The 18,155-nt window shown below is 38.1% G+C and overlaps 1 protein-coding gene across 4 annotated transcripts in view; it reads right to left on the bottom strand.

The window, feature by feature from the left end:
* PPP2R5E (protein phosphatase 2 regulatory subunit B'epsilon) overlaps positions 1-18,155 on the bottom strand; it is a 153,049-nt gene that overhangs the window by 75,617 nt on the left and 59,277 nt on the right. For all 4 annotated transcript variants that reach the window (XM_089907791.1, XM_089907793.1, XM_089907792.1 and 1 more), the window contains exon 3: positions 641-837. In XM_089907791.1, the coding sequence (XP_089763917.1) occupies positions 641-837 (197 nt within the window). The remainder of the gene's footprint in view (positions 1-640; positions 838-18,155) is intronic.

Consider the following 18,155-nt stretch of genomic DNA (forward strand, 5'->3'; position numbering starts at 1 on the left):
ATATTTTGGCTCAGCTTCTGAAAAACTAATATAATTATTGACACAATAAGAACATAATTACTCGTATTATGCTAATTTTCTTCTCATAACCCTTAACGACCACACAAATTACAAGACGCTGTTCAAAAATAATGAAAGACATCACTCCTGTTTCTAAGATTATAAAGAGAATGATTAACTTATAAAGCCAAGAGAGGCTTTACCTAGATTCTACATATCACGATTTCATTAAGCTTAAAGTTATTTCTAATATACCACAGTGAAAAGGGAGAAAAAAAAAAATCAAGACATCCAACAGGCTTGAATATTTTTCAAACACAGATCTAAAACTTTTGTTGATTCTCCTGTGTCTTTTCTTTTCCCAATGCCAGAAATCCAGTAACACCCTGGCAATCTTTGCTTCGTATTTTGAAGTCACTGATTCCTCCAATACTGTTGTAGGTGAAAAGTTCTGGATTTCATTCTCATGAAATCATGCTCTTCAAATTTTAGTATTGTGCCGACTACTTGTGCTTAGCTCTCAGAAGGTTGGCTCTCATTTGTGGAGATGACCTCCAGTGACCTGACCCTGCAGTAAATACACCTGTGAGTCCCTAAGGAAGGTGCTTAAATGTGTCCGCGGCGAAAAAAAGAAACTCACCATTCTAACTACTTCAGGGTAAGTCTGCTCTGTCAAACAGCCTCTGCTTATTGTAATGTAGTCCACCAGTTCATTAAGAGTGGAGCGCTTGTATTCTTTCATTTTAAGATCAGATAGCGTGTCCATGAAGTCAAAAATGACACAGCACTGCTGAAGTTTCTTTAGGAACAGTTCAGGCTGCTCTGAGGATGGAACGTCTAAGAAAAAAAAAGGAAATGGTGTAAGTCTGTCATCAATTTCTAGGTAACAGGAATTCTCTGTGAAAGTTAACTTCAAAAGCAAGCTCAAAAAAATAAGAATTCACATGACAACAGTGTTCTTTTAAACAGTTACACATGGGCAGGAGGGGATACCATATCCACTACTTCAGAGACCTTGTCTTTGGAAACTACATGGTACCAACACAATTGACAGCATTTGCTATTCAGCCACCAAAGATTGACCAAAATCCCAAGAGCTGTTAGAGAGTTGAAGCAAATTTTAACCAAAAACACCCCAATGTCAACACCCTTAAGCCAAAAACACTGAAAAAGGTCAAACTTTCCATTATAAGGTAGACACAGAAGTTTTCACTGTTGGTTTAAATTAATTTTACTAAAAAAATTTCAAAGCAGAAATGTCAGTTGATTCATTTTAATTTCATGCTGACATCCTTGGTATTTAAAGCTACTGTTGGGTGTGTGAGTTTATATTTCTTGTTTTGTTTTGGCTTGATATCTATGACGCTTCTTTGTCAAAGAAACTCGAAAAATCAACAAAATCAAGCAATACCAACTCTCTCAAAAAGGGCACATCAGTAATGGAACAATGCGAGCGAACTCTACTAAAATCTAGGCTCTCCCTTTTGACCCATCTTCTTCCTTTACGGTGGGAGAAAACCACTAACATTTTTATTAATATGTTCTCAGAATAAACATCTGTTCTTTTCCTACAGGCAGCAGGTCAGACATTTGGTTTGGTGTCGTTTCTAAAACATATGTAGAAAGTTTACACTAAAATTCTCCAGCGAGAATGGAAACCTGACCTACAGTTAGACTTGAAAGACACCAACTAAGTTGTCGATAGCTCTTTCCACTCCTATCTTCTTTCCACTACTTTATTCCACCAAACTGGAGCTTCTCTGGAAAGGTGATGAAATTATAACAAGAGAACCTCTGCTGCCTTCATCCAAGGCGATTAACTCATTAATCCTCAGAACACTCTCTGAGGTAAGCAGGTGGCATCATTTTATTATTCTCTATTTTTCACAGAGAAAATTAGAGACAATCATGGAGGTCCCACAGTGAATGAGTTATGAAGCTGGGCTCAGCACCTGGGTCTCTAACCACACTCCCACATTCCTTCTGTACGACTCAAGAAGGACTTGAACAATGTTTGACCTGTCACTTGCTACCATCCTCAGTTGCCAGCCTCCCAGTAAATGCTTTACAGTGGCCTCACAGCGTGGGCCACCTGCTCCCTGGAGGTAAGTGCAACGGCTAACAGCACCCGTCTTACAGCCACCAGCAACAGGGAGAGAGGGCTAGATTCCTAGTCACAGGATCCGCATGACTCCTCTCCACAACCCCCTTGCCTCCCCACAGCCCACAACCCAAGCGCCAGCCCATGTACCCAGGACCTCATGGATAATTCCCCCCAAACACCACCTACTGACATCAACTTTGGGGTAAGCCTAGATGAGGTGCAATGGGCATCTGAAAGTATAGCATTTCCCTACCAGATATATAAGGGAACAAGAAGTAGTCGATGTTTTTAAAGGTATATAGCACCACTGCTACTCTCAGCAAAAACAAGTTACATATTTAGAAATTATTCTCAACCAATGAGTTGCCGCTTCCATCACCACCCCATAAATCCCCAAAGGCCTAATGTATCTCATAGTCAAAGAATTGGGGATTTGAGTTCAGCCATGACATATGTCTTATTCTATGACCCTAGACTTCATCACTTCCGAAACAGTTAAGCTTTATAAGAACTAAATTTAGACAAACCAAGCTTTCCCTTTAATTGCCATTTGCTTCAGGTATTTACATAAACAAACAAAAACTAAACAAGGCTGCTCATCAACATGACTGTATATCGTTAACCAATGGCTAATTATATGTACACGACCATCATGGTTAATTACTGAAGTCTTCTAAGTTCTAAATCAGATTCCATACCTCAAATCTGAAGGGGAGTTTTGACACTGCACAGGGAACAAGAAAAGGCTTATTAATGTTACATTAAAGTCTTCAGGACAAATTTTAATTAATCCTATTTTTGATACAGTAACTTTAATAATGCTTAAAAAGTCAGACCATGTACATGGAGAACTCCTTAACTCAGCATATATAAAAGCATCTATAAATGATAGCTTTTCCTCCAAAAAGCAAACCATCATTTAAGCAGTGACAACAATGATTACTCTTTGTGGTCACTGCAATGATACTCAAGAGATTCACATTTTTCTACTTAAAAAAATTCAGGCAGTTAACATTTAGTTCCTTTTCTTAATGTTAGACAGTTGAAATTTATTCTTTCTTTATCCAAATTGATATAATGTCATAGACAAATGTGAGGCAGGCTATCTACCTAACCAATGGAATAATGATAATAGCTTACATTTATTGAGCACTGGGTACTATTCTAAGCACTTTACATATACTATATCTTATTTAGTCCCGAGAACAACCCTATGCAGTAGGTACTATTCAATTTAACAGATGAGAAAACCAAGACACAGAGAGAGTCAGTAACCAGCGCAGAGTCTTAGAACTAATAAGCAGTGGAGACAGGATTCCCACTCAGGCAAACTGGCTCCAGAGCCTGAACTCTTCACCACTGTGCAACAATCAAACTCAGTGAAACACAAGAGTAATACCATATTCCATAAAAGAGGGTATGTACAAAGAGAAAAGAGGAAGAACACAGAAAGAAATCAGCCAATTAATTTCCAACATGCCCTCATTATAAAGTATCATGCTGAACCCCTCTAGCCCATTCCCCAGAAATTAACACATACAGCAACAAGCTATGCTTTATCCTTTATCACAGATTAAATTCCTCTAAAATAACTTGCTTCACCTAAATTAAAGAATTTAAGTAATCAAGACTGACCAAAAGAAAAAAGGGGAATGGTGTCCTGAAAGAGCCAATTCCATTATAACAACTTCTTTAAATTGTGTTTTCATTCGTGCTGAAAGATGACCTAATTCACAACAGTCCAAGCATAGGGCTCTTCCTATAATGTTTGGCCCTCAGACTGCCCCACATAGCTGTGCTGCTCCCACCCTCCTTGCCCTCATTTCCCTAGACCCAGTGGGATATAAAAAAAGTAGAATGTGAAAAGGTAGGACCAGCCAGGATCAGAGAAGGAACACTCTGAGTAGTGCAGAAGGTTCCAGTGATACAAGTTTAATGTCTATGGAACCAGTCCCAGTAGCAATACAAATATTCTTTTTAAAGAAACATTTGTGTGTAGCTGATTCACTCTGTTATAAAGCAGAAACTAACACACCATTGTAAAGCAATCATACTCCAATAAAGATGTTAAAAAAAAAAAAAAGAAACATTTGTAAAATGTATCAGGTACTAGGCCATAAAGAAAATCTCATAAATGACAAAAAGAAGAAATCAGACAAGCAGTACATTTTGACCACATGCAGTAACACTAGATTTTAACAACTCAAAGATACCCACCTCCCAAATCCAAGCCACCTGAAAATCTAAATGTTTAGTAACTTAGATGAAGGAAAAAAATATATAGACATTCAAAATAAATGTAAACTAGAAAAATTAAGGGTCATCGCAGAATCCCAAAGCAAACCAGGCAATGGATGCTTGTGTCATCTATCTTCCAATGGAAACCTCTGTCCTGCACAGGCCGTCCCTAACAGCAGGAGAGGGATCCCACAGAATCATAACCATAAATAATGAGGAATCAGTAAGTGGTTATATAATACCCTGCAGGTCATTAGCACAACAACCCACCCATCCAATGTTAGTATTCATTTAATGGGGAGAGTAACTGATCTAATGATCACAGCTTGATAAGATTCCATAAGGTCAGATTCCACTGCTCTGGAAAAACTCTTAGAATTAATTTAATTTCCAGAATATGTTTCTCACCCAAGGAAATAATGTACTGACCAGCTAAATGGTCGATGCTCTTGGCAGTTGCATTTCTTACTGTATTGTTCTTCTCTTTCCTTTTCAGCATTAGTCATTTTCTCACACGTGCTTTTCTATCACCATCTCTCAACAGCCTCCTATCAATTTTCAGTAAGTTGGGGAAATGATTACTCTCACCTCCAAGGTGTTCATACCCAAATAATTTTAAAATTTACAAGTGCAAAAGGTAATGGAAAAATGGGCACAGAATTCAACAGTAAAGGGAGGATGCAAGTACAGATTAAGGGACAAAGATTCTCCTGTGTCTAAAGAACAGTCAACAGGTATTATACACATTTAGTTACACAAGCACACGTGTGCACGCGTGCACACACACACACACACACACACACACACCCGTCCCCTCACCCTCATTATGATTTTAAGGGCTGGTTGTTTATTGATTATTTATTTGTTTATAACTGGCAGAAGCTCCTTCCTGCCTAATCAAGAGCTTTCATTGTTCCATCCCATCTAAAGTTTGGGGCGTACAGTCATGGATCCAATATCAGCCCATCTTCCCTTGGGGCCTGACTCAGTCAAAACTTTGCAAAGCAGAAAGTAGCAAAGGTACAAGAAATAAAACATGAGCCCAATGTCCTTTGGGTTTGGTGCTCTGGGACTCCAATCAAATGAAATTGTTGAAAATCATTGCAACCTGCCAATGTGCCAACTGAGGAAATAAAGAAGGCCCACAACATTAAATTGATTAGACACAATATCACAGGAAGAAAGCAGATTGGTTTAAAAAAAAGAAAATGTGGGCTGATAAGTTATTTACACATAAGCTGTTTAAATGTATATAGATAAATTTTCCATAAAATGGTCATGTTTGCATTGGAAGCTAAGCAGTAACATTGTTTGAGCTCCTGATGAACAATATTTATAGCTGGTTATTCCCATTCAAAGGAAATGGAAAAAATATTCTTCTAAATTAACAATGCTTTTCACCTGAAAATGCCCTACAATATTACACACTTAGCCCTTCTACATCCATTTCCCCTATTCTCACAAAAAATAAAGGTACCTGCAGAGATTGAGCATGTAAATGTGGTCTTTGATCCCTTCCACCTCATCCTTTAGAACTTTCCTTAAGGTGAACACATCCCCATCCAAGTATGCGATCAGTCCCTCACAAACGACCCTCCAAAACTTCAACAAAGTCAATGAAAATTGTACCTGCATATGCATATGAGAATATATTTACAGAAAATTAGTCTCACAGCACTGAGAAGAGCTTAGCACTAAAATATTAAGTTGACTTAGCCTTGAAGGACTAAAGTGTGGTATGTTAGCACATGTGGTAAAATGCCTAATAGCCTGTCCATGTGGTCTGTCTAAACCCATGCCACCAACTTTACTTCTAAACATAGATACAACAGGTAGCATTCCCTTTTTGTCGTACGTATTTCAAAAATCCTAAAAAGAATCCTATTTTATTTGTGGAACTATGCTTCCGTTACGAATTGCTTTTGACACTTGAGAAAAAAAATCACGGACATAGCCAACAATATTTCATTAAAACAAGAAGACCACTATCAATCCTTACAATGAATCAGATAAGAAAATTAGGCTTCATGTACTATGAACTGAACCCAAGTATACCATGTTGGTTACACAACATAGTTCCATGTTAATAAGCAAATAAGAAACTGACATGTGAGCTAAAATAAGTATTAAATACCTGACCATTCCAATTACTTTATTACTGTGTTCAAAATAGGGGTTCCAAAAAAGTTTGTTGTTGATGATAGTGGTGGTAGTGGTGGTGTGTTTCCACTACAAGGTATTTGTATTTTATAGAAGCAGCTCATGTGATTTCAATGTGTGACCACAGCTGAAAACCACTGTTTTTAAAGTAATAACTTTTCAAATCCTTCTTTCATCTCCTTCACCTCTGAAATTCTCTTTCTCAGTTTATTTAAAGCTAACAGTGAAAATTTCTGGTTTTCAAGCAAAGGCAGGTCCCTGGCAACACCTACAACAGTGAAAGCATTCCTTCTTTGCCTTGGCTATAAATATGTGAATGTAGAATTGGCTGCTTTTAGAACTCTTCGCAGTCTATTAGGAAGATCGGAAAACACTTTGCTGATTATTAGCATACACCTTTTTTTTTTTTAGGGTCAAAACATGTCTCATAGAACTACTACACCAATAAAAAAAAGTATCAAAAGAAGGAAACCAAGGTGTATTAATTAAACAACAAACCGTAAAGCAGGTAAGGCCAGTACTGATATTTCAAGGTAAAAAAGAATGATGACAATGTTAACGAACATTTACTATTGCAAAGCATTGTGCTAAGCTCCTGACACACATTATCCCTTTTAATCCTCAGAAGACCTTATGAGTGGCCACTATGAATATCCCAGTTTTTCAGATGAAAAAAAAAGAGGCCCAGACGGCTAAGTCGCTTACCCAACATCACCCACTACTAAGGACCGCAGCTAGAATCTGAACCCAGGTAGTCTCACTCCAGTGCCCTCACCAGTAACAATGATGATGATGACTGTGATAAATAGCAGCAGCTAACAACCACCACCACCACTGGGGCAATGGGTAAATTGTCATGGCTGGTTATTCGTTTAAGAAAAGATGCAATCTGAAACTAAAGGAAAATTTGGTTGACTTTTCTGCCAAGTATTTACACGTTTTAAAACTTAAACAGCACAAAATTAGCCTTAAATGAGTGAACAACGGTAGGTGGGTAAATTAAAGTTTTAAATAATAATCATACATTAATGATTCCTCCCAGCTTGGACAATCAACATGTATTATTATTCTTTCATGGATCTCTCCAGTTATCCTTTCCCAAAAGGTGACAAACATACACACTCCAGTTTATAAGCAAAACCCAAAGGTGACCACTAACGCAGAACAGTGGCCTTAGCGTCAAAATCACAGGATTCAGAGCTTTCACATTGTTTTGACACTATGTTCTAATCAGAATAAATAGGAAACACACACATGCACACACACATACCCATTTCTAATAAATATTTCTGTTTCTAACCTTTCATAATTCTCCCTCATGCTTTACCTTCTAATGCCAAGGTGGTCATTGAAACTTGTCAGGACAAGAAAAATAAAACATTTAAAAATTGATCAATGCCTAGGGGCTTCCCTGGCGGCGCAGTGATTAAGAATCTGCCTGCCAATGCAGTGGACACGGGTTCGAGCCCTGGCCCGGGAAGATCCCACATGCCATGGAGCAACTAAGCCTGTGCGCCACAACTACTGAGTCTGAGCTCTAGAGCCCACGAGCAACAACTACTGAGCCCACATGCCACAACTACTGAAGACTGCGCACCTAGAGCCCATGCTCCGCAACAAGAGAAGCCACGGCAATGAGAAGCCCGTGCACCGCAACGAAGAGTAGCTCCCGCTCACCGTGACTAGAGAAAGCCCACGCACAGCAACGAAGACCCAACACAGCCAAAAATTCTTTATAAAATAAATAAATTTATTTTTAAAAATTGATCAATTCCTAATTATAGGTATGGATTACTTTCCTGCCACCAAACTTATCAACAGGATAGAAGCCACCACAGCTTCTGACTAACACAGTCAATCTCTCTTCTATCAATTCATTACCTACGGGCTTCTTTGCAGAGATGAGACACCAGGAGGATAGGGACCAGGGCCTTTTGAATATAAGGAATTCCTGAAGCATGCCGGGCTATACCAAAAATAAATAAATAAATAAGTGCTGCAAGAATTAATTATACAGTGTTCTAAAGTATCCCTGACAGTGGCTCCCTCTGAGGATTTTACCAGTAAAATTATTAAAAAGAGCAGGTTGACTTTTTGTTTCAGGAAAAGGAATTAAAATAATAACTAGCCACCACCTATTTCCACTATAATTTCATAAAACAAAAGGACCTTTAGGATAGTAAAAGAAGGGAAAGGACAAACCTAGAAATCCTTACTTAAAAAGGAGGGTGGCAATCCTCCACACATAGGTACACACGCGTGTGCACCTGCACACATGCGAGCACATACACACACAGAGATGTGTCTTCTCTCGATCTTGCTTCCCTTCTACTTCTTTTTCACTTTGCCCAGTACCAGTAACAACTTTTCCACTAGTCTGTATTTGGGAATCTCCGAGCCACATCACTCCTTTGTTCCAACATTTCTAGCATGTATAACAGACGTCCAGCTGTAATGACAGTACTAATTTCCATTGTATTTAGACGACTGTAAAAGCTGAGAAGATAATCATATACCCTGCATTAGTATAGAAGTACCTCACTCTATGGCAGCCATGGAGCCCTTAGAAATCCTGTAACATAAAAATCCTCATAAAACTTTATACATAACTCCATTCAAGGATTTGCCACATTACATTGGGACCTTTTTTTTTTAACTGATGAATCACGTGTCTTGTTCTTCTTTTAATACCCAGCCCCTAAAAGAAGTTTCTAGAATATGGTAGGCACATAATAAATGCAGGTTGAGTCAATAAATTCTACATATTGAATCTTATTTCCCCATATTTTTAACTGTAAATTAGAACTTTATTCCTCTAGAAATAAAATTATACTGAAGAATAGAGGAAAAGGTTTAATATAACATATTTAATAGAATGAATTATTTCCTAATATTTTAATAATACCAAGTCATGAAATGCAAATTTTAAAACTAAGATGGACTAAGTATAAGTCAGACAGAGAAAGATAGATATTGTAGGATACCGCTTATATGTGAAATCTAAAAAAGTCAAACTCTTAGAAACAGAGACTAGAATGGTGGTTACCAGGGGTGGAAGGGTAGAGGGAATGGAGAGATGTTGGTCAAAGAGTATTAACTTCTAGTTATAAGATGAATAGGTTTGGGAGATCTGATGAAAGCATGGTGATTATAGTTAATAGGGCTATATTATATACTTGAAAGTTGCTAAAAGAGTAGATCTCAGATGTTCTCACCACAAAAAAGAAATCATAATTATGTGACTAGATGGAGGTGTTACCTAACACCATGGTGGTAATCATTTGGCAATATATGAGTGTATCAAATCAACATACTGTATACCTTAAACTTACACAATGTTATATGCCAATTATATCTCAAAAAAAACTAGAAATAAATAAATAAAATTTTAAAACAGGATGGTTTTTAATGATACATTTATGAAAGAAAAAAAAAAAGTCCAGCTGACTTGACAAAAACCTAACTAACAAACGCATGATTCCTTAGTTTTTTGAACTATCTACCCCTATTAATATCCAAAAAGATAATGTCTTACTTTCTAACACTTTCTAAAAAAAAAAATCTGGCTGACTTTTAAAAACAAACAGAGTGGTTTATATTCACGGATGAGAGAAAAATGCAACAGAAAAAAATATTCAGAATGAAGGTGAATGCACAAAACTAATGAAGTAGTATTACTTGGAATACCCTTCATAGCAAAAATATACTAATAATTTTGTCAAGTGTATCATTAATAAATGAAAAGTGGGAGATCTGGTGCAGAGCATAGGCTTTGCATTCATTCACCAAATATTCACTGAACACTCACTGAGGTCTAAGCACTGCAGGGATATCACAACGAAGAAAAGAGACAAAAACCCCTTCTCCCACAGAGCTTTACATTCCAGCAGCAATAAATAACTGCAACTAAAAATAATAAATACATTGTATGGTATATGCTCTGGGGGAAAACATACAGGGCAAGGGGGATGAGGCATGTTGGGTTGGAGGGTATGATTTTAAGTGGAATATTAACCTGAAAGATGGCATTTGAGCAAATACTTGAAGGAGGTGAGGTAGTCAGCCAAGAGCGTATCTGGGGGGAGAGTGCCTGAGCAGAGGGATAGTAAACACAAAGGTACCCTGGCAGCAGGGAGTGTGCAGGTCAATCTGAGGATCAGCAAAGAAGCGAACATGGCTGGAGCCTGAGTGGAAAGTAGGGAGATGGGTCAGAAGAGTAAGGGACGAGGAGTGTAGGAGATCATGTTGGGCCTTGGGAAACACTGTAAGGACTTTGTCCTTGACTCCAGTTCTTAAATGGAATCACACCTTTATGGTTTACTAGGAGATACTGGACAAACCACTTACTTCTCTGAGCACTAGTTTCCTTATCTGTAAAACTGAGAAAATGTACTGCACAGGGTTGAGTGAGAAGTAAATGAATAAGTGTTTTGTAGGCTGTAGAGTGCTTTCCAAAAGTACTTTCAAAAAGTTATCCTTTATTTGACAAACATCTATCAAATATCTACAACATACAGTATGGAATCAATTCCCTACTTTACAACTCCTATTAAAACTATTTTCTGTTATAGAAAGACTTACATTTACTTTTTTGGCACATCTTCAAAATTACTTTAAAAGCATTTACAAAATAAATTCTAAAATAAAGTTTTTGAAATATTAATTTTTGAAATTTTATCGAATAATACCAAAGTTCAATTAAACAAAGGCCATCTATTTAAAACCCTCAGATAGGGACTTCCCTGGTGGCGCAGTGGTTAAGAATCCGCCTGCCAATGCAGTGGACACGGGTTCAATCCCTGATCCGGGAAGATCCCACACGCCGAGGAGCAACTAAGCCCATGTGCCACGACTACTGAGCCTGCGCTCTAGAGCCCGCGAGCCACAACTACTGAGCCCACGCACCACAACTACTGAAGCCCGCGTGCCTAGAGCCCGTGCTCCGCAACAAGAGAAGCCACCGCAATGAGAAGGCTGCACACTGCAACAAAGAGCAGCCCCCGCTCACCGCAACTAGAGAAAGCCCGCACAGAGCAACAAAGACACAACGCAGCCAAAAATAAATAAAATAAAAAATAAAGTTCTTTAAAATGCTGTGAATTCAGAACACAATGATAAAAAAAATTTATTAAAACAAAAACCCTCAGATAACCACAATTTGTCTTCTCTCCCACATCTGGCTTTTAAGATAAGGAGTAAATCATAAAATCATAATCTGATTAAAAAGTAATTAATAGAAAAAACTTCTGGGATGTGCCCAAGAGTCAGCACTGTTAAAGCCCAATTTTCAGCCAGGTTCAAAAGTATGAGCAACAAAAATCTTCAAAAAGACTACCTTCACTTGTGCCATGATTACAAGGTAAGAAATAAATTAATGGGGTTATAGAATTTTCAGCAAGCACTTATCCTTCAGTTGACCCTCCCCCACCAAAAAAAAGAAAAAACTGCAATAAAAGAACACATTATTTTCAAGTATTCAGCTAATTGACTCGCCCCCACCCAAACCCCTTCCCAAGGGATTACTTCTGCAAGGGATAAAAATGGCCTATCTACTTTCCATTTGTTTTGAGGATTAACATCAGGGGGAATCAGTTCAAAATGAGATGAACCTCAGCTATTTTAACAGTATGATATGAGGTTTAAAAACAAGCCCATGTCTGGTATTTCACAACTTATAGCTGACACCAAAGATATCACTAAACTTTTTTTTTAAAAAGATTTAAAGTACAGAAAAGAGTCAATGCAATGTTGCAATGCCAGCTTAGAGATGCTATTTCTGAACCTCAGCTGAGAGTTTTAAACATGAGACCTTAAGCTCCCGAGAGTGACAGAGGACTGCGTGAGTACAGTGGAATGGCCTCTAATCCCAAGAGTAATAAAGAGTGTATATGTACAATTAAAGTCATAATCTGGGCAATAAAATCCAGTGATGGCATGTAGTATACCGCACTAATTATGGAATGTGCCTATGATTCATACAAACTAACAGAAATTAAATATAAATGTAAAGCCCATATATAAGGTTTGAGGAAATCCAAAATTCAGATTTGAAATACCATACTAAGAAAAATGAAATCCATTTTGAAACCTTATTTCTTATCATGCATAAAAACAGTACTGTCAAGTATAAAACAACAGAGAGACAGGAACTTACATGTACGTACTCATGTATTATGTACATATGTATGCATAATAGTGAGTGCATGACTCCAAAATGGAAACTTAGAGAAAAGTAGTACAGAACTTTTGTAAAAGACAAAGAATGTATCTGGAAAGCTTAACACCTCCAGAGCAGAGAAGCATTTTAAAACACTAAATAGTAAGATGTGATAGGAGTTAGAACCAGAATATTTATGACATAAGTCCCTTCTTTGCTACTGACTTCCTGGCCACAAATATCTGTCACCAAAGGTAGGAAGAGTCATTGAAACCTGAAGATAAGCATGCTAATGAGGCAATTCTAAGCACAAGCCTCTTTACTGAATCTAGATATAATTCAGCAGTCTATACCCAATGTGGTACCCCAGGGCTTAGCTAAACATGCCACTGGGTAGTACAAACATTTTCTCTTCAGTTATGCTAAAAATGACTTTTAGGAAACATATTCTACAACTGTATCTTCCACTTAAGGAGCCAGACCAAATATGAAAAATAAGATCTGGCGTTAATAAGAGTAATAAAATTAACACTAAGCAGGGCACCTAAGTCTACTATCTCAAAAGTCTGTCAGTTGTAATTCTGGAGGAACATCACAGAAATGTTTACAATGCCAAATTAAGTTGATTTCTTTCAGCACAATTTCTTTCACAATTAAAAACTGGAAACTTGAAAAAAATATAAACTCATTCTCCATTCTTCCAAATGGCTGAGATTATTCTTCAGGTCCCACACTTTGAAGTCAGGGGCCTGGGTTCTAACCAGGCTCCACGGTGTACCAGCTTGGCAATTTGGGGAGTAGGATGGCAGTTAAGACAATGGGCTACAAAATCAGACTGCCAGAATGCTGGATTCCAAGCCTGGCTTTGCCACTTCCTAGGTGGAAAACCAGAGGTGAGACTGAGTGCATTCGTTTCCTCAGGTAAATGAGGGCATAAGGGTAGTACCTACCTCATATGATTGACTTAAGGATTAAGTGATTGAATAAAAATAAAAACACATAGAACAATGTCTGGAACACTTTAGGTGCTTAATAAACTTTAGCTGCTACTTTGTTGTTGTTAAAAAGCACTGCTGGGCTTCCCTGGTGGCGCAGTGGTTGAGAGTCCGCCTGCCGATGCAGGGGACACGCGTTCGTGCCCCGGTCCGGGAGGATCCCACATGCCGCGGAGCGGCTGGGCCCGTGAGCCACGGCCGCTGGGCCTGCACGTCCGGAGCCTGTGCTCCGCAACGGGAGAGGCCACAACAGTGAGAGGCCCGCGTACCACAAAAAAAAAAAAAGAAAAAAGAGAAAAAAAGCACTGCTGAGACTATCCTTTGCAAAATCAATCTAAGAAGAGTAGCTCTGTCACAGTGACAGCTCAAACATTTCATAATACATAAAATGTTTCACACAATGCCTGGCACATGGAAAATGTTCCATATATGTCAGCTTTCTAAAAAATACCTAACAAATGAACAACATAAATTGATGACACACGTAGGGTTTCTTTCCTCCCCTTTTGTGTGTGTGTCCAATTGTGTAAGCCATATTTGAAGAAAATAATATTGAGCTTTTGACCTACTAATATCCAGTGAGATTACTTCGAAATAAAATTGTAATTTGATTAGAGGAAAGGTGAAGATGCTGACTCAATTCAATACATGAAATGATTCCGCCGTCAGGACATGCATCAGCAATGTGTCAAAATCCTGAAGGGTGAAGAGAGTCAGCATTTGGATGAATGAATGATGGCCTAACAGAGCACTGGGAACTGAAAAGCAAGAATTTATGAGAAGTACAACAAACTGGAGGAGCACTGCCAAGACCAGGACACACCAGGTTCTCACACATTCTCAAAGATCCCTTCAGATACAATCAGGTTTATGCAAAGTTCGCAAAGGAAAGAAAAATAAACAGTGTTTCACAGCTTTGTCCTTCAAGCCTAAATTTTAAAATAATATTAGTATTCACAGATGTTAATACTTATAAATTTTAGCTAAAAGTAACAACAGTAATTTACACTTAAAGCGTTCTTTACAATAACATATTTATAACAAACATTACTGACCTCCCACTAAAATAACATCAAGTACTGAACCACTTCAAAGTATTTTGTAAACCTTTTTTCTTTTCCACACACTCTGTTATTTAAAGATCTAAGGTGTTAGTTAAAATTCTGCAAACTTTTCATAGCCTCCTACAAGGCTTCAGGCTAAGTCTGGAAGGAATATGATAGGTAGTTTCAGCCTTCCCAGAACAAGTATTCACTTAGAATCTACTATGTTTAACTTAATAATCAATCATTCATTCATTCATTCCACAAATATTTACAGAACACTTTTTACATGCCAGGCACTAGTTTAGGCCTTAAGTACACATTTCTGAGCAAGATCAAACAAGATTCTAGCCTTCACGAAGCTTACAGACTGAAAAGGAAGAAAACCTAATTAAATGGTCATATACATAAATATAAAACAGGCTGCACTATGAAGAAAAGGTACAAGGTACTATAAGAGCATATACTGCAGAGAATAAAAAAAGAAGTGGTGCTTATCCTCAAAAAAATTCAGTCTGGTGGGAAGCAAGATTAACATATATAAATAACAGCAAAAAATATACAAAAAATGCAATGAAGTACCTAAATTTCATGGACTAAAAGACAGGAAAGTAAAAGCATTTAGCGAGGACCTAAAATATTCCAGCCAGGGTCCTTCCACATATTCTCTCATTGAGGCCTTGCAAAAATCCTGAAAGGTAGGCATTAATATTCCAATTTTACAGGTAAGAAAACTGAGGCTGCAAGATATTCAGTTTTATTAGTATGGGCCAATAACCGTGGTGTAGAAGCAGTTTCATTATACAGAACCGGAAGGTATGATAACTTTACATCAAAATGGAATCCTTCTTTGACATTAATTTGGACAGATAAATGTGGCAACAGGAATGTGAAGACCAGAGCAATGAATCTGTCCTCCTCATCCTCTACTTCCTTTTTTACAGGCCACCTCCAACCCTCCAAGGCACACGGTATTTTCACCATCACACCCTGCGCTCATGACCTTTCCACACTTACAAATATCTGCCTTGCCCTCTGAAAATATGGTTGATTACCCTGAATGCTAAAGGGCTAATGGGTTTACCCCCACAAAGAAACGTATTTATACTATTGCAAAGACTTCATAAACAATAACAAAATGGCTTCATCCAATGGTCTAATTTGAATAATGGAAATTTCAAACAAAATGGGCAAGTTACTTGGAGCCCCTCCAGCGACATCTGTATTACTTTCACGTCATCATAAGGCAAGCCTTATCAACAGATCTTGGGCAGGAACAAAAGAACACATCTTGATAAAAAGAGAAAATATCTTTCTTTTCTTCCAGTTTTATTGAGATATAATTGACACATAGCACTGTACATGTCTAAGGTGTGCAGCATAATGATTTGATTTACACACATCATGAAGTGATCATCATAATAAGTTTAGTGAACATCCATCATCTAATATAGATACAAAGTTAAAGAAATAGAAAAAAAATTTATTTGCTTGTGATGAGAACTCTTAGGATTTACTATCTTAACAACTTTCACATATAACACACAGCAGGGCTAATTATATTTATCATGTCGTACATGACATCCCTAGTACTTATTTATCTTATAACTGGAAGTTTGTAACTTTCGGCTGCCTTCACCCAATTCCCCCTTCCCTCACCCTCACTCACCTCAGCCTTAAAAAGATGAAATATCTATTCTGAAGTTTAAAAAATTTACATTGGGGCTTCCCTGGTGGCGCAGTGGTTGAGAGTCCACCTGCCGATGCAGGGGACACGGGTTCCTGCCCCAGTCCGGGAAGATCCCACATGCCACGGAGCGGCTGGGCCCGTGAGCCATGGCCGCTAAGCCTGCACGTCCGGAGCCTATGCTCCGCAACAGAGAGGCTGCAACAGTGAGAGACCCGCGTACCGCAAAAAAAAAAAAAAAAATTTTACATTGTTCGTTCATACCATTAGTGCACACTGAGTTCACAAAGTTAACCAAGCAATAGCTTCTGAGCCATTGCCCTTCCCTGAAGTCCAAAGTCTTGAGAGTTACCAAGCACTGCATGCAAACGACAATGCCTCTTTGAAAGGGTAAAGTGCAGCAAGCTCAGCAGAGCTTGAATGACATTGAATGACATTCATCCAGAGCTCGGAAATTCTCATACTACCTAAATGGGAAAAAAAAAAATTTTTGCACCAGATTCTCTGTGGGAATAGAAAGCACATGCTAAAATGTGTATGTTTCCAACTTCCAATAAAACCAGATGCTTTATCTATATAGATTGTTCATGGATCCAGATGGGCCAGGAGAACCTCATTCACACAACTCTCATTAGAGTATTTTTCAAAATCCATCCTCTGTTGAAAATACCATGATCTCCTACAGACAATCTCCCCTTTTAGGATCTGCAACACTATAAACAATGTCAAAATATATTGGTTCATGAATGAATAAATCAAAATAAACAAGAGCCACCAAGGACAGATCAGGTATGAAAAAAAAGAAACACATTTTCAAGAGCCATTTCCTATTTCACAATAAATAGCTCTTTCTGAAAATCTTGAATGAGTCACCCTTTCCCAGCCATATCATGTATACATAATAATAGTAAGAACTTAGTAAGCACTTACTCTGAGACAGTCACTATTTAAGCAGTTTACATGTATTAACTCATGTAATCCTTTCTACAATATTGTGCAGGAGGCATTATTATCCTTATTTTACATACAGGAAATGTGAGTCCCAGAGAGATTTAGTAACTTGCTCTTGGTCACACAGCTGGAAAGGAGCCCTGCTGAGCCTCAGACTCAGGCAATCTGGCACCTGTACACTGTATCACCTCTGCTAGAGAGTAACATGAGTTGGCTTATCAATAATCACTTTTGTTTTTTCATCTCATACCTACAACATACACTAGAGGGACTATCTGAAAAGGTAAATCCTCTTAATAGATTCTTTAATATAGACTGAGGCAGGCATGAGCTCAGTGATCTATCTCCACTTTGACCAAACAAAATGCAAGTACCAGGGGTTATACAGATTCTCTAGCTGGCTTGTTATTTCTGTTAATATTTAAAGGACCTCTTTATGTTGGTGTTAAGTCTCTCAAATGATGATTACAAGTCTTCTCTGGCCTTCCAACATTCTCCTTTGCACCTAAGCTGCCTTACCTTAAAGAGTTCAACATTCTTTCTGTTTGGCTTTAATTTACTTTTCAGGGAAATGTAATGACACAGAGGGGTTTAGCTGTGGCATTTTGTTCTGGAACACTTGACATTTGTTGATCCTTCATATGTTTTGATAACATGAGTCAAACTGAGTGTTCAACCCTTTGTTATCACTGGCAGGGCCTAAGGTCAAGAAGACATCCAGCAGGTAGATGGCAATGCGACTTAAGGGAAGCACGAATAGGACAAGGAATAAACAAAGGAAAGGTAAGAAGACATTTTAGGCAAGAAGAACATGGAGGTT

The sequence above is a fragment of the Delphinapterus leucas genome, chromosome 2, assembly GCF_059928025.1.
Source record: "Delphinapterus leucas isolate spDelLeu-1000000601 "Yukka" chromosome 2, BTC_Dleu_Yukka2, whole genome shotgun sequence".
Taxonomy (NCBI): domain Eukaryota; kingdom Metazoa; phylum Chordata; class Mammalia; order Artiodactyla; family Monodontidae; genus Delphinapterus; species Delphinapterus leucas.